At 42.1% G+C, this 24,501-nt stretch overlaps 1 protein-coding gene across 8 annotated transcripts in view; it reads right to left on the reverse strand.

Moving 5' to 3' along the window:
* The window catches only part of LOC139415086 (receptor-type tyrosine-protein phosphatase kappa-like), a 164,326-nt gene that overhangs the window by 9,488 nt on the left and 130,337 nt on the right, over positions 1–24,501 (reverse strand). For 2 of the 8 annotated variants that reach the window (XM_071162873.1, XM_071162871.1), the window contains exons 11-21: positions 23,556–23,661; positions 21,514–21,787; positions 21,259–21,295; positions 14,894–15,029; positions 7,795–7,955; positions 3,081–3,268; positions 1,937–2,024; positions 1,632–1,708; positions 638–674; positions 407–504; positions 100–216 (exon numbers count right to left, since the gene is read on the reverse strand). In XM_071162873.1, the coding sequence (XP_071018974.1) occupies positions 100–216; positions 407–504; positions 638–674; positions 1,632–1,708; positions 1,937–2,024; positions 3,081–3,268; positions 7,795–7,955; positions 14,894–15,029; positions 21,259–21,295; positions 21,514–21,787; positions 23,556–23,661 (1,319 nt within the window). Of the gene's footprint in view, positions 1–99; positions 217–406; positions 505–637; positions 675–1,422; positions 1,441–1,631; positions 1,709–1,936; positions 2,025–3,080; positions 3,269–4,230; positions 4,243–7,180; positions 7,217–7,794; positions 7,956–10,125; positions 10,156–13,349; positions 13,386–14,893; positions 15,030–21,258; positions 21,296–21,513; positions 21,788–23,555; positions 23,662–24,501 lie in introns of all 8 variants that reach the window. The other 6 variants (XM_071162865.1, XM_071162867.1, XM_071162868.1 and 3 more) reach the window with 6 other exon arrangements.

Below are 24,501 nucleotides of genomic sequence, written 5' to 3' on the forward strand. Positions count from 1 at the left end.
AACAAAGTGGTGGATGTACCAATCCCAGATTGCCCCTTTAACGGTTATAGATCAAACTGTTGAACATAGGCGTGAGGAGTGGATAAAGGAATGACTCACCCTCTCCAAGGTGAACGTTCTGACCACATATTCAGCAAGGGGCTCCACTTCCACAAACGTCACTTTGAAATCACCATAGACCTCAGCATCATCGGGCCAGTACTTGTAACACTTCACCTACAAGAACATGAGTATTTAATTCATTTAAAACAAAAGACGTCTTTAAATACTACACACACATCAATACACACAATATATGCCCAGGTATACAGTATGTAAGATTAATATATGAAGACTGATCAAGGGCCTATAGTACATTGGCCTCCTGTGCTTTTGGATCTGACAGTAATATGACACTATCACCTACCCGTCCAACTTCCACGAGGTTGGTGACCATGACGATACAGGCAGACTGCTCTTGCCAGACCATCCTCCAGAAATCATAGACTGTCTCATGGACAGGCCCTGGAGAGGACAACACATATCCATCAATCAATCAATACAAATAAATGCAATATGTGAACTAAACACAATACAATCTGATAACTATATGAGAATCAAATCATTCTTTAGAGGTTGGAGGGGTACTTATTCTTACCTTGAGTTGCAATGTAATGACTTGGCCTCTGATACCCCTGAAAAGTGCAACAATCACAATATGTTAATATCATTGGGTAATACTTTTACATAGTGTAGCAACAACAGCAGACTACTACATACCACACCGTGCCTCAACCCCAGCTTGGACTGCATGCGATCTATCTTCATGAATGTCAATGGCTTTATGTGCTAATATGCACAGAGCTGTTCTCATGTATCCATTCATTCACTAATAGAAACTTTCAATGAGAGCACATTTCCTTCTTGTGCCTTGACTATCTGTCCATTAAATTGACATGTATTGCTTTGTGAAGCTCAACTCCGGTGTACTTTAATTGCCAAGAATGTTTCATTATTGATTACTTCGTAGGAATTCTACATTATTGTAATTGGCTGCTTATGTACTAAGTTCCTTTATAGAGTCAATAGGTCCTAACACTCCAAACGATCCCTATCAGATGTGATCTGGCTGGGTACAGGCACAGTAGGGGAGGCAACAAAAGAAAAACACAGGCGACCACCATCTTGTAAATATAACAACCATTCCTATAGAGAACAGTAGCACACGGTTCAGGGATGTACACGTCGGGCATGAGGACATGTGAAATGAGAGAAGCTGATGAACAACAGAATGGTAGGATCAAATCAAAAAAGAGGGTGGGTGGGAGACGGGAGAACATCTCATGCGTTTCCGTGCAGATGTTGTTAGAAGTAACCAGAGGTGAACGAGGAGGGAGAGTGGGAAACATGAGGTGTGGTGAGGTCCCCTACAGTGATACTTACATCCCTGTACAGCCATATCTACAGCCCAAATCATAGGCAAGAGTGAAAGAAAGCACAACAATGTCAGTGAGTACAAGCACTTTGACTGAAGGAGGGAAATAAAAGCTGTATTCATATTGTTGACAAAGACATGCATAGAAGGCCTCACATACGAGAGAAGGACGGTCGTGTCGCACACGTTCGCCAATGGAGGAGGCTGCGCCACTTACGTCAATGTAGTTGGCGTTGATGTAGTCAGAGGAAGGGTCGTCTTCCATTGGTTGCAGGATCACTCTAGAATGATCGTCTGTAAAACAACATGGGTTAATAGGCTGGCTAGTTTTATTTCACTGACAGCAAGTCCAATCAAAATTATTCTTCCACATTTTCTGAGATTAGGAAGAGTCAGGCAAGGATATGATAACATATCAATTTTATGGTTTGCCATTTTAATAAGCTCATTCCTAAAAGGACACTAGCCAAAAGAAGGCATTAACACCTAGCAACTTTATTAGAAGTTAAATACAAGACTTACATGCAATGATGTTTCCATAGCGGTTCTTGGTTCTGTTAGTGTCTTTCTTTGCCACGTCCCAGGAAGCGGACTGGCCTTCAAAAAAACTCTGCATACCAAACAGAATGAAACAGAGTGAGTGAGGCTGATAAGAAAACACATTTAGAAAGTATGTACAACACTACTGCCTAGACGGTGGGTAAGGCACTGCAATATAATCAAAAGGCAGTTTTCTATGGACTTTTCTATTGTATGTCTGTCGAAGAACCATCACTTCAAAGCTTCGATGTCTGGCCTGTTGGGTCTCAGAAAACAACACACAAGGTGGCAAATGCGACAAAATTCCTGGCAACAATGTGGCCAATAAAAAAAAGTTAAATGAATTATTCTACTGTCCATTGAAGTACAAAGGGCTGGAGAGTAAATGCAGTGTGGGGTTTGATGCTCAAAACCTCTACATTTGGTCTTCACCAATGTGATCATTATCTAATACTATAACAGGACGTCACATTTAAACAGACACAATTCCACTAGAATGAACAACAGCATAATTGTGAAGTAATCTCTGGGGAGATGACTATCAGAGCTGAGCCATAGAAGTCTTTGCCTGTAACTTTTTTCACAACACTCTAAACTAAGCCTTTGATCTTTCAAAGGCTGCAGAGCAAGAAACTGAACGTCTCTAAACCTCTGCAAGCAGTGTAGAGCGTCTCACTTGCAAACCACCCGCTGACAGGAAACTCTCTATGTGCAGGGCTGTGGTCGCCCATCCAGTCTACACAGCGAGCGGTGCAGAACCACGACAGGATGTGACACAATCCCTATAACATTTTAGCTTGTTCTTCACTGAAGGAATATTGTATTTTTTAAGAACCTCCCAAAAATGGAGTTGTATGTTTCATTTGAACCAGATTAGAATTGTATGAAGTTAAAGGTGTGTTGATGGTTTGAATAGCGAGACTATGAGGAAGACTGCCTTGAGGGCTGAGGACCACATACATTTAGCTAAACTGTATGGTGGCCCTAAGGGTCTGTCACTTAATTTTAAAAGCTACTCTGCCATTTAAGACCACCGTAAATATGCTATGTTATAAGTATAGACTAGAGTCTTAAGGCCTTGTGTTATGTAATGGGTATACTGTAGACTAGAGTCGTGGGGTCTGACCTCATATTCCTCCTTGAAGCCGTAGCTGTCGGAGGTCTTCATCAGGTTTATGTGTTGGAGCAGGTCAGCCACCCTGATGGCTGGGTGCAGCTGACCGGTCTGGTAGGGCGACTCTGTCCCCTCACAGTGGTACCGAGGGACATCCAGCAGCCGACTGGACTCTGCAGCAGCTGCAGTGTGGTTCTCATCTGTCCAGGGAAATCACACGTTGGTGAGGAACACACAGGCTTGTGAAGGACCATTATCATTCAGCATCACAAACACTCACAGAGCACATATCTGACCTGTGTGGAAATCATGACGAATCCCTCATTAGAACCACATTGGGTGTGCTTCTCTTACAAAACAACATGGTTTTCTTGCAAAAATGGCAATGAACATAGCATTTTCTTTCTGGCAAATAACATGGCTCCTGCCAGTACACTATGTATCTAAAGCAACTCCCTAGTGAAACAGCTAAGCTGTGAGGGATGTAAGCCACATGGCACCTGGCAGTCACTGACGTGTCGAGTCAGCTTGGTGAGTGGGCAAGACGGAGGTTGATATAGTCGAGGAGTGGTGTGCCTGCCTTTCCCAGCAGACAAACAGATGGACAGACACAGGGGCTTCACTGAGAGGCAGTGTGAGGGTAGGACACTCTCAGGCCTGACAGGCACCATATGTGCCCTTTAATGTCTTATCTGAACCATGTCAACCCCTCAGACACACAGCCATTTAACAGCCTGCCCGGGAGACAGGAGATGAGTGCGTGTGTGTGTCTGTGTGAGAGTGGAGCGAGTGTGTGTGGGTGTGCGTGTGGGAAAGTGAGGTGGTTGGCTGTTGAGTCCCAGGTTCTCCTCAGGAAGAATCTACACCCCTCTAAATCCCAGCATGATCTAGCGGCAATCAATCACATGACCTACTGAGCCATGAGCTGTACATCCTTCTTGCTTGGCTAGCTCCTGAGCTACTACCACCCCCCAGATATAAGTTTAGGGGAATGTTAAGTCACGGTTTAAGGGCCTGTCAGTGGAGGGGAAGTTAGCTACTATTACAGACACATCCATCTAATGGATAAATCATCCAGTATATGTTCTCTGGCAATCAATTTCTTTTCATCTCATTGAGCACTTTAGGACACTTTCCACACACACTGGTCACATGCACTTACCGGTAATTGGCACTTTACAATTAGGACAGCAAGAAAAGAAAAAAACAAGAGCTTTTAGCTAGGTCAACAGTTAGCACACAGGGTTTGTAGTACATATATAATACAAATAAATATATGCGCACACACACACACACACACACACACACACACACACACACATATATACAGTTGAAGTCGGAAGTTGGAAGTTGAAGTCGGAATTGTATCACAATCCAGTGGGTCATAAGTTAACATACACTAAGTTGATTGTGCCTTTAAACAACTTGGAAAATTCCAGAAAATTATGTCATGGCTTTAGAAGCTTCTGATAGGCTAATTGACATCATTTGAGTCAATTGGAGGTGTACCTGTGGATGTATTTCAAGGCCTACCTTCAAACTCAGTGCCTTTTTGCTTGACATCATGGGAAAATTTAAAGAAATCAGCCAAGACCTCAGAAAGAAAAATTGGAGACCACAAGTCTGGTTCATCCTTGGGAGCAATTTCCAAATGCCTGAAGGTACCACGTTCATCTGTACAAACAATAGTACGCAAGTATAAACACCATGGGACCGCGCAGCCGTCATACCACTCAGGAAGGAGACGAGTTATGTCTCCTAGATATGAACATACTTTAGTGCGAAAAGTGCAAATCAATCCCAGAACAACAGCATGGGACCTTATGAAGATGTTGGAGGAAACAGGTACAAAAGTATCTATATCCACAGTAAAACAAGTCCCTATATCGACATAACCTGAAAGGCCAGGAAGAAGCCACTGCTCCAAAACCATGATAAAAAAGCCAGACTACGGTTTGCAACTGCTCATGGGGACAAAGATCGTACACCATCCCAACCGTGAAGCACAGGGCTGGCAGTATCATGTTGTGGGGGTGTTTTGCTGCAGGAGGGACTGGTGCACTTCACAAAATAGATGGCATCATGAGGAAGGAAAACGATGTGGATATATTAACGCAACATCTCAAGACATCAGTCAGGAAGTTAAAGCTTGGTCGCAAATGGCTCTTCCAAACGGACAATGACTCCAAGCATACCTCCAAAGTTGTGGCAAAATGACTTAAGGAAAACAAAGTCAAGGTATTGAAGTGGCCATCACAAAGCCCTGATCTCAATCCCATAGAACATTTGTGGGCAGAACTGAAAAAGCATGTGCGAGCAAGGAGGCCTACAAACCTGACTCAGGTACACCAGCTCTGTCAGGAGGAATGCTTCCCACCCAACTTATGGTGGGAAGCTTGTGGAAGGCTACCCGACAGACACATTTGACCCAAGTTAAACAATTTAAAGGCAATGCTACCAAATACTAATTGAGTGAATGTAAACTTCTGACCCACTGGGAATGTGATGAAAGAAATAAAACCTGAAATAAATAATTCTCTAATATTATTCTGACATTTCACATTCTTAAAATAAAGTGGTGATCCGAACTGACCTAAGTCAGGGAATATTTACTAGGATTAAATGTCAGGAATTGTGAAAAACTTTGTTTAAATGTATTTGGGTAAGGTGTATGTAAACTTCCGACTTCAACTGTGAATGTGTATACACACACACACACACACACACACACACACACACACACACACACACACACACACACACATATATATATGCATATACATACATATACATACATATATATAATGCTGTGACATGTCTGGAACGTTAGGGTGGTGGAGGTAATCACCAAACAACGACGACAGATTCGACTATACTACATGACCAACACACAACATTGACTTTCTTACACATTTGCAAATGGCTTTCTAGAGAGCTATGGCGAGACAGACAGACACTTCTGCAGTGGCCGGGATCTAGGATGAGTGACACTAAACTCGTGAGAGAACTGCTGCACTCTAGTGTAGAGACTATCTAAGCTGACATTTTTACTCATTAGCAAATGTGTAATTCTTAATTCTGCCCTAACATGATAGATTGAGTCACGGCTTGAACTGCACCCTTCACTTCCTATTACCAAGCCCAGCGTCAACACAGAGCTAAAATAAGACATTTTCACAGCAAGCACACTGGCCTGAGGGGGGATTTTAATTCCCCATCAAACTCAGGTTTTCAGTAAGCAGTAAAGACCCTCAGCGGTTGCTTGCTTGTTCTGTCAGTGTGGACTACACCGTATCTAGTGTCACCGTGTCTAACACTCTCCTTCCTGATGCCATGAGTGAACACTCATGGCATCAGGAAGGAACTCCATTACATAGGAACTTCATTACATAGAAACTGTCAGATGTGTTTTTTGACTCTCCACAGACAGAGACAAGTCCCAGAGAGGCTGAGGGTGTGGTAAAATGGCACCAGCTCACAAAGTCTGTCTTGACGCTAAGGACTTACACACAATAACAGGATGACTGGTTTCATTCTATAACAGTGTTATGTAGGAGGTTCATCTTCAGGTTGGGGCTCAGGTGAATGTATCTGTCATATATGAATCTTCACTTGAGTTTGAATTTGTTTTCCCTCTTCATCTCTAAACCAATGCCCTCAGCTGGATTTGGAGCTTGTAGACAGTTGTAATGCATTCAGAAGTGTGAGTCTCTGAATGGGGTTTAGCTTCAATTCAACGGCTCATGGGTGGGTCCTAAACCCTGAAGTGTTGCTCATCTGTTCACTGGAGGACTGCCACGTCTCCACTCTACCATGGCTGAGGGCCAAGTGCTTTATACTGGCAGCCAGGGGAAATCTACAATCTGGAAACAATTCCTATTTTATCCCCCTTACTGGATAAGTGAATATGGAGGCCAGTCATTCTGACAGTGATACATTCTCAATGATACCATGAATTGTATGTGACTGACTACTCAGACTTAACACAAAGACAATAGTTTACAATGGATCAGCTACAGGTTTACAATGGGCGGCTACAGGACTGTGACAACGACATATGCATGAGGAACACAAGCCATGGCAGGGCAGATGACATAGCACCAGGGCCTCACCTAGCACTGCCGTTGGCACAAGTGGATCATTAGGCACTGTAGGGAAAAAAATCGTATGAGGAACATTCCAGAAGGCTTGAATAAGCTGCAGCACACTACAGAATGATAAAATACCAGGGTCAAGATGAACAGAGCATAGGAATAGAAGTAATTCTAGCAAATATCCTGGGACAACGGTTCAAATCATTAACGGCATTTATTCATATGTTGGGAATTTCCTTTTATGCATTTTAAAGTAAAAACATGTAAGGTACAACTTAACGCCTCTCTTCAGAGCCTGTCTTATAGGACAATTCTCTGTGCTAAGGCCTTTTCCATTGTAAGGCAGAGGGGTTATCGAACTGTCAGAAGGCTGGTGGGAGGGGCTATAAGGTGGGAGGAGCTATAAGGGGACAGGCTCATTGTAATGGGATCAATGGAACAGAGTCAACACGTTTCCATGTGTTTGGTACTGTTCCATTGACTCCATTCCAGCAATTACAATGAGCCCGTCATCCTATAGCTCCTCCCACCAGCCTCCTCTGTTCTCACTGTCAGGAGGCTTTCTCACATGTATCATGTGTCTGTGGAGGGAGGTGTTCCCCAGGGATCTGTGGAGGGACTATTATACTTACATCTGTTGCTGAAGTTGTGGGAGTCCATGAATGTGACGGCCATGGGATCCTCAGTGTGGAGCGTGCTCTGATCAGCATAACTGCGGTCCATGGCATTCACCATGTGGGTCATTTCCTGACGAGTATTCCCAATGGCATCTTTGCGCTTCTTGGCCAGTTTCCTGAAGGATCAAACAAGCAGGTTTAAATATCACAAAAATACCTTGTTGTCGATTATTTACACACAGCAGGAAAGACTAAAGGGAAATCAATTAAAGAGAAAATGTTATCTCCATGACAACAGACCATTGGTTTGGCTTCCACATTTGGCCTTTTTAAAATTGTTTAAAAGTGTTTTCACTTAATATGTGCAAACCCCACAAATACTGTATTCTTAGGGTCAAGTATCATTCGGTACATACTGTAGCAGAAATATAGGGGAAATCTAAAAGGGTCCAATTTCAAGCATCGAAATCATGCAGGAGTAACTTCTGCTTCGAAGGGGAAAGGCATATGCTTCATGCTAAGGTGAGAGGTTGCCGTATCTCATCTCCAATCTGGGTTCTGACAAGACATTCTGAAATCTGGGGACTCACTGTCTGGTTGATTGTCTCATTATCATTTCCTCTGGACAGGAGTAGATAGGGTTTATAGATTAACAAGATTGATATACCAAATGGTTTGACCGATTTAACTGATTGTGTGCACACTCCCTCATTGCCCCCTGGTTGAGAAAAGCTGATTGAACACCTGCAAGACTGGGAGGCTTTTATTTCAAGGGCAATTACGACTGTGCCGGTTTCTCTACATTTGTATTGTAAAAAGGAGCACTGCGATGAAAACACATACCCACTCTATTCTATTCCTAGTTCCACTTTGCGTGCACCTTGAAGAAAGGTGCTGCAGTACAAATTATCCTCTGATTGCAGTTCGCAGTTAGATGAAAGCATTGAGATGAGGTTACTAAGGAGCCGCTCTAGTGAAATTGAAAGGAGGTCTCTTTGTACTAGAGAAGAGACAGATGGGTGGACAGCAGGAGAAAGATGTCAAATTGTATAATTTCATACAGTTCTAGTAAAATGACAATTATAGGCAGAATATACTAATTTCTGCCCATCATGCATTTGAAGTGGGTCCAAAATAGGTATGCACAGCAGGGTCAATTTTACCAAGAGCCGTGAGAAAATGATCCAGTTCCCATGTTGTACCTTTTAATCTTTGACAGTGGCAAACTGTGGGATACCTCTCTTTCCCGTTGGGAAAAACAGATTGACCATTTTAAGGTACATTATTGGTAACTTTCAGCTGTTCAATTATTCCAACTTAACAGGATATAATTGGCTAAATGTCCCCCAGGGGGGGCTAAGAAATTTGATATCCTAACATTGCATGAAGGGACTATCCGAAGCCAGCATAAGATGTTCACTGTGCAGCTGATACAGTCTTTCATTTTCATGGGAGAGAGAGAGAGAGAGAGAGAGAGAGAGAGAGAGAGAGAGAGAGAGAGAGATAAGAAAAAAGTATCCTCAGTCTGGGGGAATAATCTCTGAAATTCTGAAAAGACTCATTCACTTGACTTCACTTGAGGTTGAGTGTCACTTCTAGGTATGAAATGAAACATGATTGTGAGAAATACAAAAATGAGAGGAGTGGGGAGGTAAATGCGAGGCCTGTGTAGCATAAAAAAAACACTCACAGAGGCGAGGGTGAAATGGCAAGCATGTCGAATGGGAGAGCATGTGAGAGCATCGGCAGACTTGTCAGGACAACAGATTGGGGAGGTTTTATTTTTCAGCCCTTAGCAAGTGGAAAGCACCACAGTGTGGAGATGACTGTCTACTGTCTACAGCAGCCTCACAGCAGAAGATGATCCTACACCAAACCAAAGAGGAAACCTTCTGCAACCAACATTCAGAGCAACCAATTGGAAAGGGCTTATGAAATATAAAAGACATACAACACAAACAGTGTGCACGTGTAGAGGCACACAGTTCACCCCGTATCCTTTCAATGGACAAAGGAGGTCCAGGAGATGAAGAAGAGTAATGACATACATGAGTTACTGACATACATACAACCACATGCACTCAGATTGAACACAGGACACAGAGTGCAGCATTCTTTTTTCAAATAACACCGCTTTTGGTCATCATGACTTTGGTTTGGAGAGTGTTTCGACGCATGTTTGAGCTGGTCAATGGCAATGGGAATTGGTTTTGAGCGATATGGGTTTTCACTTGAAAAAAGGATACTGCATCTTTAAAACACTACATAACTAACCAAGGACATGTGCAGTCATTGTATTTTGGGTTTGTTTGTTTCTGTTTTGTTGTTGTTTGTCTGTTTACTTACAGGTAATATGAGTAAGAATAGTAGCTCCTCCTGGCACGCAAATCAGAGACAGCAGGATGAAGAGATATTGGTGAATGCAAAGTGTGAATCAGTCGGATCAACAAAAGCAGAAAAATGTGCAAGACAACAAAATTAAATCTCTATCAATTAACTTCCTAATGTTCGAATTTAATTTTTACATGCATTAATTCAAATTGAGAAAATTATTTTCATTACAAATATGCAAATAGTTCATCTTTTTGTTCTGGTTGAATTTGGAATTGGGCAGAATCATTAATGCCATGCATTAAATACTGTCTCATTCACATGGACAGTCAGACAGTTTGAAGATTGGACTCACAAAGGCAACGGTGTTACATATGAAAAGAAAAGTCTTGATAAGCATTGTGGAGAAACACAGCTGCAAAACAAATTGCGCCAAACTAAAGAACAAGCTTCTTGCTACCTGGAAAAGAAGCAATGTCATGGACCACCATTTTAAAGATGCAGTATCTTTTATAGGTTCTGTTCAATAAGGGAACCACAGATTCATTATTGTATTAGATCAATGAGTTGTGTCTTGCACATAAGTATTGATCTCCTCAGTAACTAGTGTTTGTAATGTAATCATCCAATATGAACTCACAACTTTCCTAAATGAAGATGAAAATAAAAGTGTAATTGAAGATAATGTGCAAGTAAAATTAAAATAAAAGAAGCATACAAATGTTGCCACTGCGTGTATGTTTTGGCCTCACCCTCCATTGTTTCCGTGCAAAGCAACTACGAGATCCCAATATCCACTTCATTGACTTGCATTGCTTTGTGCATCATTGAGTTCTACTCTACTGGTCACCTGATTTTGGAAGAAAAGAAACTCGGTGCAACTAACAAGAGGAAGAGAGATTCAGACAAACAGGGTCAGTGTGTGTGAGAGAGAGAAATAGACCTCTAATTATCTCTAGAATAAACCGATAGAGGATGGCTAGTTGATTACTACACCTGGGTGTCTATAGCACCAACAACATTAACTACACTCAAGACACCCACAACACGTTACGCCAACTAGTTCCAAAACAAATCTATATCTCCCTTTTTTATCGATTTTCACAAGCTTTCTCTTTACTTTGGGGACATAGGGACATTAGTCATATTTCAGAATTCAATTACCATCAGTACTTTTAATCCATTCCAATGGGATTAGGAGTTTATGGCTCATTAGCACCCAATGTGCCCCATCGCTCCAAACACCAGTCCTTTTTCAGGCTGAAATTACAAACCAGGAAGCCATCCAAAAACTCAAAAGCAGGCACTGTAATTAACGCCAATGTCTTATATGAAAAGCATTCAATGAAATGAACCCCCTCCCACCTCTCTGAAAAATATTCTAAACCACAGGGAATAGATTCTATTACAAACATGAACTACTATGCAACTACAATAGTACACCAACACCAAACCAACACAAACCATTTGTTTGTAATACTGAACAAAGGGGTTTGAATCTGCCAGACTTACTGTAGAATACTTAACTATAATTCAAAAGCCACTCCTTTAGATTTGATCCAGAAGAACATCGACGAAAAGTAACTTTCTTTCAATATCAGAGAAAGGGAAACTTAGTTATTATTACTCAACCCACACATCTGTCACTCACGGCAAGAGAGAAAAGACTCACTTTATAACCTGACCTTTTCCTTTTATCTTCACAAAGGAAGCCTGTACCAGCTCCACTAAATCAACAATACCCAGTGAAGAAAATGGAGGGAAAAAAGCATGAAGGAAGGGAAAGGGGAGAATGGAGCTAAGGAATGACCTGTGGCAGAATGAGCTTTCTCTGAAGTTGAAAGGTTATGGATCGGGGTATGGAAGGTGGGATGGAAGGGGAAATTAGGAGGGAGACGGCTGTAAATGAGCAGTGGTCGTTAGGAATGATTCCTTAATTGGCAGAACATCTACAGAGACACAGAGGCTGCTCTGCCAATTAAGATTCATTTGAAAGCCTCACTCATCAGTAGTCACAGGCACTGCTTGACTGTCCAACACTGAACAGAACCACAACGTTACAGATATCTCTATCAGGAACAGGTGTATAAGCACCTCTCATTCATCAGTCTCATTCAAATTCACTTCTCCTGAACCCCACAGATGATAGGCACTAATGTCATTCAAGTTCATTGGGATGTGTTTGTTTAACCTGGATCATTAGATACTGTGTAGATCACTTTTGTGTAAATCTAACCTGAAAACACATTGGTTGAAAAAGCTTTAATCAATGACCCATGCATTGTATGTGGGTGTCAGAATCTTTGTTAAATATGTGAGACAACAAAGATGTATATTCTTACTTACAGTATGTGGTAATAGTTCTATAGGGATATTTCAAACTGTAATTCTGCTAAATGGCCACACGATGATGCCATGTGTCATACAAAGAGAGAAAAGGTGCGCAGAGTAAGGGCTCCTCTCCGCACATCTTTCCTGCTAAACCTGATCAGCATGTAGAGATGTGCTCCGACTGAGGATAAGTTATTTATTTTTTCCCTTTAAAACAATCTCAATTTCTTTCCAAAGTATTCATCACAGGTGCTGGAGACAGTTCAGTTTGCCAGCGTTCATTATAAAACCTTATCTGAAAAACTGAACAAAATCGATAGGAGATTCACAAAGTAATTACAGCGCGACACAATTTGCTCTCTCAAGGCCCCAAACACCCTGATCTCTACAACCTGCCTCCTCTGCATGACCCCAACTGAGTGTGTGTGTGTGTGTGTGTGTGTGTGTGTGTGTGTGTGTGTGTGTGTGTGTGTGTGTGTGTGTGTGTGTGTGTGTGTGTGTGTGTGTGTGTGTGTGTGTGTGGACATGTTTAACTATACTTGTGGGGACCAGAAGTACTCACAAGAATAGTAAAAAAATAAATAATTATAAACAACTGGGGACATGTTGCCGGACCCCACAAGGAAAAAGGCTAGGGTTTAGGGTTAAAATTGGTATTAGGGTTAGAATTAGGGTTAGGGGTTAAAGGTTAGGTTTAGGATATTTTGGAGCTAAAGTTAGGGTTAGGGAAAATAGCATTTTGAATGGGAATCAATTGTGTGTCCCTACAAGGTTAGTAAAACAAGAGAGAGAGAGAGAGAGAGAGCTAGAGAGAGAGAGAGCTAGAGAGAGAGAGAGAGAGAGAGAGAGAGAGAGAGAGAGAGAGAGAGAGAGAGAGAGAGAGAGAGTGTGTGTGTGTGTGTACACACCTGACTGACCAATTCTTCGTAGTAAAGCCTCCATGACTAAAAAGAAAAGTAGCATTTAGACAACATCAGAGGTTTCAGATTATATATTACCTTCCAAAATACAGTCTATTCCCCTATAACTTGTCCAATTAGGAAAATGTTAATGAATACTAACAGAAAAGTATAGTAGAGTAAAAGGATGTTGAGCTTGGACTTCCACTAACAGTTAATAATGGATAGCACAGGAATTAATATAGGCTCAATCCACTCTCTACTGGGGGCTGTTAGTTAGACAATTATTGACTTTGATGCATTTAGATGGTCAACACAGTCAAATACTACAAAATAAAGGCCAGGAAAGATACATAGAGCTACACTGTAATTACCAAGCAGTAAACAAAATTCTGAATAAGTCTTGAATAAAGCAGCTCCAAGCATTACTGAGTGGGATGAGAAGGTAAGCGAGTGACCAAATGAATAAAACTTGAGGCTAGCACAAACTGAGCACAGCTCAATATTGTTATTACAGTATGTATCCTGAATGGAACCCTCAACAAAAAGCTGCCAACTTTTTCTGTGGAAAAACAGCATAAAAGCAGAAATCTTAATAAGCTGCAGTGAAAAACCACAGTAAAACACATCGGAATAGCTATTAAATTAAGACACCTCAAAGACTTCAAAGAAATGTTCCACTTCTCAGCAAAGAAAAGTCTATTAGTATTGCTCACCACTGGTATGCACTTGTGTGAGTTCAAATCACCTCCAAAACTCAGCAAAGCCAAATAATCCTGGGTATGTTACACAGCTTTTCAGACCAGCCATTTCAGATATAAAGATGAAATTCTCTGAACATTTTAAGAAAACCTGGGGAAATCTGTATGCTCCAAAGTTCACTGTGCTACTCTGAGAGATAAGCCTTATGGGTCCTCCTCATCTAAGTCATGTCCAGTACTCTGCCTGCTTCCCCTTGAAACTCAATCCAACTCTCTACCAAACCATGTTATGACAAACTCTGGTAAAGGTGACTGACTATATGTAAGGCTGTTTTACCAGAGTTTGTCATAACATGGTCTTGACACTGCATAAACAATAACATACAATACTGTAGTCTCGTCTCCCCTTCTCCTCCCACCCCCCTTTCCTCCATTCTCTCACCCCCCTTCTCCTCCCACCCCCCTTTCCTCCATTCTCTCACCCCCCCCCCCTCCTCCCTCTTCTCACCCACCCCTCTCCTCCCTCCTCTCACCCCCCCTCTCCTCCTACCCTCCCTTTCCTCCCTCCTCTCACCCCCCCTTTCCTCCCTCCTCTCACCCCCCCTTTCCTCCCTCCTCTCACCCCCCCTCTCCTCCCTCCTACCCTCCCTTTCCTCCCTCCTCTCACCCCCCCTTTCCTCCCTCCTCTCACCCCCCTCATTGTGAAGGCTGTCTGATAGTCCAGCCCAGCCTCCGCTGAGAGTCATGGTTATGTTGATGGCATGGGATGGAGTTGTTCTCATGGTGTGTAGGTATGCTATGCTAGCATAGAGCCAGTAACACAGTGTCTACTATTTACGACGCTCCACTCACCTCTTCTTGACCAGAAGGATGGCCACCAGCACCAGTAGGATGAAAACCAGCACCCCAGCACTGATGCCAGCAATCTTCACCACCCTGTCTGTCTGCTTGGCTGGGTCCGGGATCACCTCTGGTTCCTCTGTAGCTCCTGGGTGACAGGTTAGAAACAAATGTCAATTAATAAGGTGTACGTTTGTTGTCGTTTTGACCGTGAAACACAACACTTGGAAGGGCATAGTGCAAAAGTGAGTCTCTTCCAGCAGAACTATACTTCCTTTGACCATAATGTTTGTTCATAATGTTTGACCATAATGATTACTTCACTTGACCAGATGGTGGTCCACTCGAACAGGGATTGGTTTTCCCATCACACATGACATATACACTTCACCATTTCATGAGGACGTCTTCCAGATTGAGCCATACCACAACATAAAAAAGACAAAGACCAATAGCCTACTCATATTTAAATACATTCATATTTCCATTACCGTATACTATCTTTGTGCACTGGTTCTACACACACTAATGTCCTGATTAAATTGGGTTTTCTTGTAAATGCCTTTAGAATATAATTTCTAATTATGTTTCATACCCCCATGGTCCCACACGATATTAAAAGTATAAATTCACTATCTGTTGTCTTTTAATATTTTCAAAAACTTCAAAGCCATTAACTACTGTAAAGCATTGGGTTCGAATACTCATTAGAACACAAAGAAAATAATATGATATCCTAGTGCACAGCATGTTATTTGCTAAACTGTTTACAAATAGGGGCATACGTAAATACTGTCAAAGGTGAACCAATACAAAACTATGTACCAATCATCAAAGTTGAAAAAATCTAAATATCTCTACATTGATCATGTTGCCTCTGATGTATTGTATTATTTTGCTTTGGAGATATACAAACGCCATAATCCTCTTTCTAATGCAAAACACATAAAAACCCAAGTAAAGCATAATCCTTCCTTTTATGGTCTCCTAGCACTTAGTGAAATGCCCTTCCTACAGTAGACTGAGACCATTGCACAATTTCTAAAATGTATGTCATTTCTTGATGCAAGTCCTTTATCTCCTGACCCCTGCACTCCAACCTGCAGGGCAAATATGATGTCAAAGGATAATTATATCCCTATACAATGCTGAACCCAGTACTTTATTCATACAATAATGTAGTCCTTTTATTTCAACAGCTGAATGGTAACCAACAGCAGTGAAAGGAATGGAAGATATGACGACTCCCATCTCATCCATCCTCAGATCAAACGGAGGTTCTTTACGGAGACTGATACAATGGGATGCCTGGGAAAAGCCCATCTTCAGCCAGCACTCAAGCCATTATTCCTCAGGGTCAATTCAATGGCCTAGTTTCTATCAAGGGAGAAAACAACAACAAACTGGCATCTGTGTCACTAGAGGGACCACTATTCTGTATTTCACTAACTCACCACCCTGGGGCAAGAACAATCTCCCGCAGACCACCTCCTAAGACAGACTACCATCACTACCCCCCCATCTGAGAACAGGTTGCGATAACCTTTATAAATAGAGCGAACTGACTATTTCAGTTGGAAAGACTGTGCTGGAATGTTTGGTGGTCCCATACTGTAGCTATCTTTATTCCTGAAACGAATCTGCTTTGCTCATAAAACATCATCTGTAATTGGCGTGAACCCTAACGTTGTGGATGGACGAAACCACTTTAGAGAGCATGTCTAACATCCACTAAAACACATCTAGGAACAGAAAGTTGGATGTACGTAGCAGAAAGGAGGTAGTCTCTGGGGCTTAAACCCAGATCTCTGTCAGTGTATGGGGGGGGGGGGCTATAGAAGCGAGGGGGGCAGGTCATTTGGGACTGTCTGTTGTGCTTGACAGTGAGCCCCCCCAGCTCTCGTTTGCCTCTCCAAATCTCTCCCTCTCGCTATCGCTATCAGGTTGGAAGGAGACGGATGTCTACGGAACATGTGTCCCAAAGGAGCGGGACAAACTGTCCTTGTCTCTCACGTTGTCACCCACTGGCCACGCCGCTGGCTTCAACACTTAAACACCTACAGCTACTATCCCTTCTCTCTGTTTGACAGCTCTTTCACCCTCACTTTAGCCATGCTATTGTAGTGGGAAAATGATGGTACAGAAACCATTTTCCAGTATTTAAGTCAGCTTCAAAAACATTCTGGAAAATATCAGCGAAATTAACTGAACAGACTAGATTGTTTGGATCGGCTCAGAGTTTACCTGAACTTGACCCCATGGTAATAATAACCAAGTCATTGATATGATAGAGCTATGTGTTTTTCTGTCAATGTTTGCTTACCACTGCAGCCTTATTATGGGACAAAGAGAAGATGAAAGAAGAGCCTTTGCCTCAGTCAAAAATATGTCACCCTTTTTTCTGCTTTCTTTTTTAGATTGTAAAACAGCAGTATTAAATCATCTGATAGGCAAATAACACACATTAACCCACTCAATGTTTTACATGCAACAGCCAGACTATACCATAAAGAGTACTATAACAAATGTAATATTGAGCGCAACAAGAAAAACAATAGCCTTGATAGCAGAGCAGGTTTCACAATAGATGTTGACACCAGTTAAAAGGTTATTAATCAGTTCCTCAGCCCGTTGTCAAATGTTTTAAGGTATTGCTTGAGACATAATCCCCACCTCGCCTCAAGAATACTTATGTTTCTGTCAGAGTTAGAGATATATTAATGAAAAAATACCAGAGGAAAATCAAATGGAATTGGATTACAACCATTTTGAAGATAAAACTCACAGCTTAAAATGAAAATCTATTTTCATTCCTAATGGTAGGCTACACGGCGGAGCCCTTATCAAATTCTGTCTGGATTGGTTTGACAACCTCCGGGCCAATGTGCTTCGGTGACATTTGTATGGGGAAAACAATTCATGACAAGCAGTACAACCAAAAAACAACAACACTTTCATATCCAATTAAGTTAGGGCAATTAAGGTGGTTTTCAATTCAGAGAATGAGAGCGCATCTGGCATATAATGTATCAAGGATGGAAACGTGAGTGACTGAGTGAGATCGGCACAAGTGGGCAAAGACTACATACACTGTACTCCAAGTGGATACTGCATGGACCCACACTGGGCTACTTGAATTTCTGAGCACGACACAGTTCTGGGAAAAGGGTTGATTATTGTTAGGACTAAACAACGTTGTTGAGAGAGGATGGAAAAATAGTGCGATATGTTTCATCATGGCTGTGACAGAGAACGCATTGGCCACATCAACACGCTCTTACAGTATGAAGTGACTTAACTGTGGCTGATTTTTATTAGTGTCACAATTATGCGTGCCCTTGTTGTCAGTGTCACATCAATTAGGGTTTCGGCGGTTTCATGACAGGAAGAAGGAGACACTCAAACGTAGCTAAATCCGGTAATAATAACAAAATAGTCCTATATGAGAGAACAGTATGACCAACAGTACGGTCTCTCCGATCTTTGAAAGGCGCAACAAATCCAAGCCCTGGTGAGTTAATGCACAGCCAGCTGTTTAAGCATTATGAATACAACACTTTCCATGTCTGATAATCTAATATTATATATGTGGGCCTTTCAAAAAATCTTAACTGATTATTAAGCAGAAACATTAAATGCATAAATATGAGTCTAATTGATAAGCATAGAAATAAAGCTAAATTCATATATTTAGTGGTAGTACACCTTTCGGGGTGACATCATCATTCCATCTACAGTTGAAGTCGGAGGTTTACATACACGTTAGCCAAATACATTTAAACTCCGTTTTTTTTTTTTTACAATTCCTGACATTTAATCCCAGTAAAAATTCCTTGTTTTAGGTCAGTTAGGATCACCACTTTATTTTAAGAATGTGAAATGTCAGAATAATATTAGAGAGAATGATTTATTTCAGCTTTTATTTCGTTCATCATATTCCCAGTGGGTCAGAAGTTTACATACATTCAATTGGTATTTGGTAGCATTGCATCTAAATTGTTGAACTTGGGTCAAACGTTTCGGGTAGCCTTCCACAAGATTCCCACAATAAGGGGTGAATTTTGGCCCATTCCTCCTGAAAGAGCTGGTGTAACTGAGTCAGGGTTGTAGTCCTCATTGCTCGCACACGCTTTTTCAGTTCTGCCCACAAATTTTCTAGGATTGAGGTCAGGGCTTTGTGATGGCCACTCCAACACCTGGACTTTGTTGTCCTTAAGCCACAACTTTGGAAGAATGCTTGGGGTCAATGTCCATTTGGAAGACCCATTTGTTACCAAGCTTTAACTTCCTGACTGATGTCTTGAGACATGCTTCCATATATCCACATCATTTCCCCTCCTCATCCTGCCATCTATTTTGTGAAGTGCACCAGTCCCTCCTGCAGCAAAGCACCTCCACAACATGATGCTGCCACCCCCCGTGCTTCACGGTTGGGATGGTGTTCTTCGGCTTGCAAGCCTCCTACCTTTTTCCTCCAAACATAACAATGGTCATTATGGCCAAACAGTTCTATTTTTGTTTCATCAGACCAGAGGACATTTCTCCAAAAGTACAATCATTGTCCCCATGTGCAGTTACAAACCGTCTGGCTTTTTTTATGGCGGTTTTGGAGCAGTGGCTTCTTCCTTGCTGAGCGGCCTTTCAGGTTTTGTCGATATAGGACTTGTTTTACTGTGGATATAGATACTTCTGTACCTGTTTCCTCCAGCATCTTCACAAGGTCCTTTGCTGTTGTTCTGGAATTGATTTGCACTTTTCTCCCCAAAGTACGTTCATCTCTAGGAGACAGAACGCGTCTACTTCCTGAGCGGTATGACGGCTGCATGGTCCCATGGTGTTTATACTTGCGTACTATTGTTTGCACAGATGAACGTGGTACCTTCAGGCATTTAGAAATTGCTCCCAAGGATGAACCAGACTTGTGGAGGTCAACTATTTTTTTCTGAGGTCTTGGCTGATTTCCCATGATGTCAAGCAAAGAGGTACTGAGTTTGAAGGTAGACCTTGAAATGCATCCACAGCTTCTAAAGCCATGACATAATTTTATGGAATTGTCCAAGCTGTTTCAAGGCACAGTCAACTTAGTGTATGTAAACTTCTGACCCACTAGAATTGTGATAGTGAAATATTAGTGAAATAATCTGTCTGTAAACAATTGTTGGAAAAATGACTTATGACATCCACTTTGTGCATGACACAACAGACTTGCCTAAACTATAGTTTGTTAACAAGACATTTGTGGAGTGGCCGTTAAACAAGTTTTAATGACTCCAACCTAAGTGCATGTAAACTTCCGACTTCAACTGTATCTGTGATGTCATGTGGTGGATGGAAGCATGTCATTCCTAGCAAGCATAGCCTAGCATAGCATTTTTTGAAACCTGATGCAGCTAAGCTAATTTCTTCAGGCATAGTGTTATTGATGGGTGATTATAGAGTTAATACATGGTTAATACAAGTTACATCTGGCATATTAGCATTAGCAGCCAACTTAGGCTGACATCCGAGATCATTAAATGTTTTGCCATTAGCAATATCTTCATATAGCTCCCACTGAAAAACAGTAGGGTTTTGCTTGTTTCACACCTCCTAGTTTTCATTCCTCCTAGTAGAAATAAAGTTGTTGCTGGAGTAGGGTGGAACTGTCCTGATGACTTGATGGTACTATTGTACTATTTAGCCTGGCCAACTAACTTTTGAATGAGATACTGAAGCTGAACTTACTGGCCATTTAATTAACTGTAGTAAGACATGGCCATAAGCACTTGAAATACTTGGCCAGTTACTCCAATGCACTTCGGAAAATGCATGTTCAGCATAAATGTTGTCCATAATCTATAATGCAGGTAATTTCAATAGTGCAAAGCCAGAGGACAGAGTCCATAAATTGCCAACCCATTTCCCTTCGATTTACGCCACAGATGAGCTGGCACTGTAGGAATTGTATCAATTTAATGACCACTCCCTCTTAATCACTAAAAACCAACAGCATGGCTTTATGATAAAAACCATCTCTCTCTCTCTCTCTCTCTCTCTCTCTGTCTGTTAAATCAGAAGGATTGGCCCTGCTAGCCCCCTGTTCTCACAGACACAAGCTGTTCACCAGAGCAAGGTGCTTTACAAGCGCACATATCACAAATAAATAAACTTTCCTTAATTCCGCCTCAATCCAGATTCTCGCTGCACGACAATTCTCTTGGAAGATAAAGTGACACACGCATTATCACGTAACAGTTCTTTATCTGAGCAAGAGAGTGGGCATTTATTGGCTACTGGGAAAAGTGACTGAAATCCAACTGTAATGTACAGTCACTTAAATTATACTGGGCAAGAAGAACTTCTTTTGTTGTACAAATAAACAAAAATAAAACTCTTACCTTTTGTTGCAAGTCTCAGACATTGTGTTTTTGATTCCTGTGAAACAAAATAAAATAATACAAATCAGTTCAACATGAGAAACAGGAACAAACTAGATAAAAGGAAAACTAATGAACAGTAGTAGGTTATCAAAAGGGGGGTGGGAAAACAATGCTCCTCAATGTACAATTCAGTTTTAAGACATATTTAAAACCCCAATAACCCAATGAGGGAACATTAGAGGGTCCTATTGGCCGAGAGTGGTGTATATTCACCTTCTCCACACTGCTGACGGCCTGGAAGTAGATATTATAGTTCTTCCTGGGGGTGAGTGGAGGGTTCCAGAAGCCATGGTACGTCTTGTTGTCGCCCACCGTGAACGGAGAGGGTTCGGGAAGGTTCCCTGGTGGCAGTTCTGCCGCAAAGTAATAAGACGAGCCACCACTGGAGGCACTGTGGAAGGGGACTGGGACCTGGTAGCAGTCCACGGAGCTGGCCTCCCTGCGTGTGCGATGTGGGTTCAGCTCCTCCACCACGATCTGATAAGCGCTGAGGAGGGACAAAACATCACAGGCAATCAGTCCCCACAAAACAACACAAGCAAACAAAGCCAGCTAGCCAAAAAAAAGGCAGGCTAATCTTAAAGCAATCTCTCACTTCACGGAGCACAGAGAGGGCATGCCAAATGAGCTTAACACTTGGAATAAGCCCTGGCTTGGCAACGTCGTACGTTACAGGCCTTGCAATTTCTACCAGAGCCCCTTTATCTGCACATGGCCCTTAACTAATAACAATCCATTCTCTCAGACTGGGAGGCTGTAGAGAAACCCCCCTGAATGGGAGTTGATGAACCTCCAGTGAGAGTAACAGGTCAGGTCTATCATTTGTATTTCAGAGTCACACTGCTGTGCTTCATCTCTCCCCCTGAGGGTCTTTGTTAATGTGGCGAGACACGCAAAAACCACAGTGCCAGGGCAACTTATTAACACAGGGCAGGGCAAGGAGAAGCCCCTTCACACACTCATGGAGCTGTAAACATACCTTCCTTCCGCATCCACAGCTCAGAGCCACCTCCTAGACTTCACTACCCTTAGTTCCGCTCAGAGAGCGCGACCCCTCCTCCCACCCTTGGTAATGACTGCCCAGGGGCGTATCTCTGTCCCCCTGACCCCCCTTCCCTCACCATTATCGCCCAAGTGCCCTGACAGCCATCTCCACATCCCTGACCTTCCATAGCTCCTATTTTAGCTCAAAGCACCGCAGATCTAAAATACAAGTGACACTCCATAATGCCGGTCGCAGATGGACACAAAATTCTCTTCCACCAAAATAGGGTGAGTGCTCGGGCTCTTTCCTCTACCCTGTACTGCTTGTCAATGACAAAATGTTACAAATTACCTGGACAAATGGTCTGAGGCTCGCTATAACTCAATCTCTCATACACACCTTAAACAACCCTCTCTAAATTACCGCTACACAGACCTGCTGCGTGATTAGCCAATCGACTTCCATCAGAGCTTGGCCAGTTTTACAGAGCACTGCCAAAACGAGTCAAATTAAACGATCCCTTTCATAACACACATCTTTGTTTCGTTGATGCACCTAAATCCTTCAAGCTGGTAAAAGCATGACATAATCCTAGTCGTAGTATGTTTCCTCGTACTTTGCTAACACCATCCTCCATTGCATATTTGATATCTGACTATCCAATTAGTCTTTATGATATTTGTAGCATTATACTGTACACAAAATCTGTATTCCAGAAAAAAAAAACACTCAAAAACATTTGCTCAAAATTAGAAGTGGGTGTGACATATTAGCTACAACTGCCACATATACTGAGTGAGTGCTTGTGAGAAAGAAATGCAGTCAGGTGGTTTTGTTATCAGGGCTGTTGTTCTTTCCCTTTCAATACACAGCCCCTCCAATTTCACAATCAAAGAACAGGCCTGGTTGCATAATAGGTGATTTACTGAATCTGAGCACAAAGAGTTCTCTCCAAATCCTCTTTATGACAAGTACCTTCCAACTCCATCCCTGCCGATTGTGATAGGGGAGAGGAAATGAAAAGGCACAGGCCAACAATGGCCAAATCAAATGGAGATCGGCAGGGCCATGGACCAGAATATGTAAATTCCCTGTAGAGTCTCTGTAGACATTACCCAGTACTGCTCTCTCTATTTGTGGGATGTGCTACAGGGAGCGACACAACACAAACATCCTGACAGAGATGTCCTGGTAAACAGATGGATGACCTTCATTAAAATGACTAGACGGAACTCTTGGACCAAAAAAAGCCAGGCATTAGTTCTCTCACCTGACAGGGGCACCTTTGGCCTGAGCGGGCTTCAGTAGGACGGTGATGGTGGTGGCCGTTTCATTCAGAAACGCCTCGGACCCATCATACTCTTCCAGTGTTGGGGCTATGGGGAAAAAGCACACCAGACAGACAAGAATTTAGTGCAAAATCACAGGAGGAGGAAAATTGTCGGCAATGGGGTGTAATATGTTGAAGTCTTGAGAAAGGCATGCTCTATCAGGACACATTATGTTTAATTTTGAACTTGGCTGAACTTTAATATAGCACTGCAAAGTAAAAGAAAAATATATATATATATTTCCTGCTTGGAACATGTTTTCTAAAACACTTCTGGGAATTGCAACCTGACAAATTGACAATAGCAGTTTTGCCAAAACGCAGGAACTGCGTGATTACATCTACATTACGTACATTACATATCTTTGAAGTAGGCGCTTAGCGCAAAAAGCACCAGGCTCCTCTTATTTAAAGAAAGGTTACTGGCCTCATTTTCCATTAAGGAAGCTTTTAGCTTCCATTCACCTGGTTAATTTGATTGATGTGGTTTGCATCATCATCTAATGAGGTCCTAGGCTGTCATTTCAACAGATTCCAAATACATCCCGGTCTAGGACATGTTGAGTGCTGCCAAGATTAGAATTGGGAAAAATGTGTGCTTCAGAAAATTACTCCAACAGGTACAGAGCATCCAGATATTCCATTACGGAACGGAGTCTGACACGATCAAAATGACTGAGAGATATCTCAGTGCTGTGCTTAGTATCATGGTAGAACTTGCTCAGAAAACCGATAAGCGAACCAACCCATAACCCAACCAATTTTTTTGTTACCCCATTCTGGTTAATTTGCTTCCTAGATGCTATTTGAACCTGCAGCGCTACCAGACCCTTTTTACCAAAACAACAGGCAGGAATGTCATAAGACAACAACTACATTATGCATC

The sequence above is a fragment of the Oncorhynchus clarkii genome, chromosome 8 (genome assembly GCF_045791955.1).
Source record: "Oncorhynchus clarkii lewisi isolate Uvic-CL-2024 chromosome 8, UVic_Ocla_1.0, whole genome shotgun sequence".
Taxonomy (NCBI): Eukaryota; Metazoa; Chordata; class Actinopteri; order Salmoniformes; family Salmonidae; genus Oncorhynchus; species Oncorhynchus clarkii.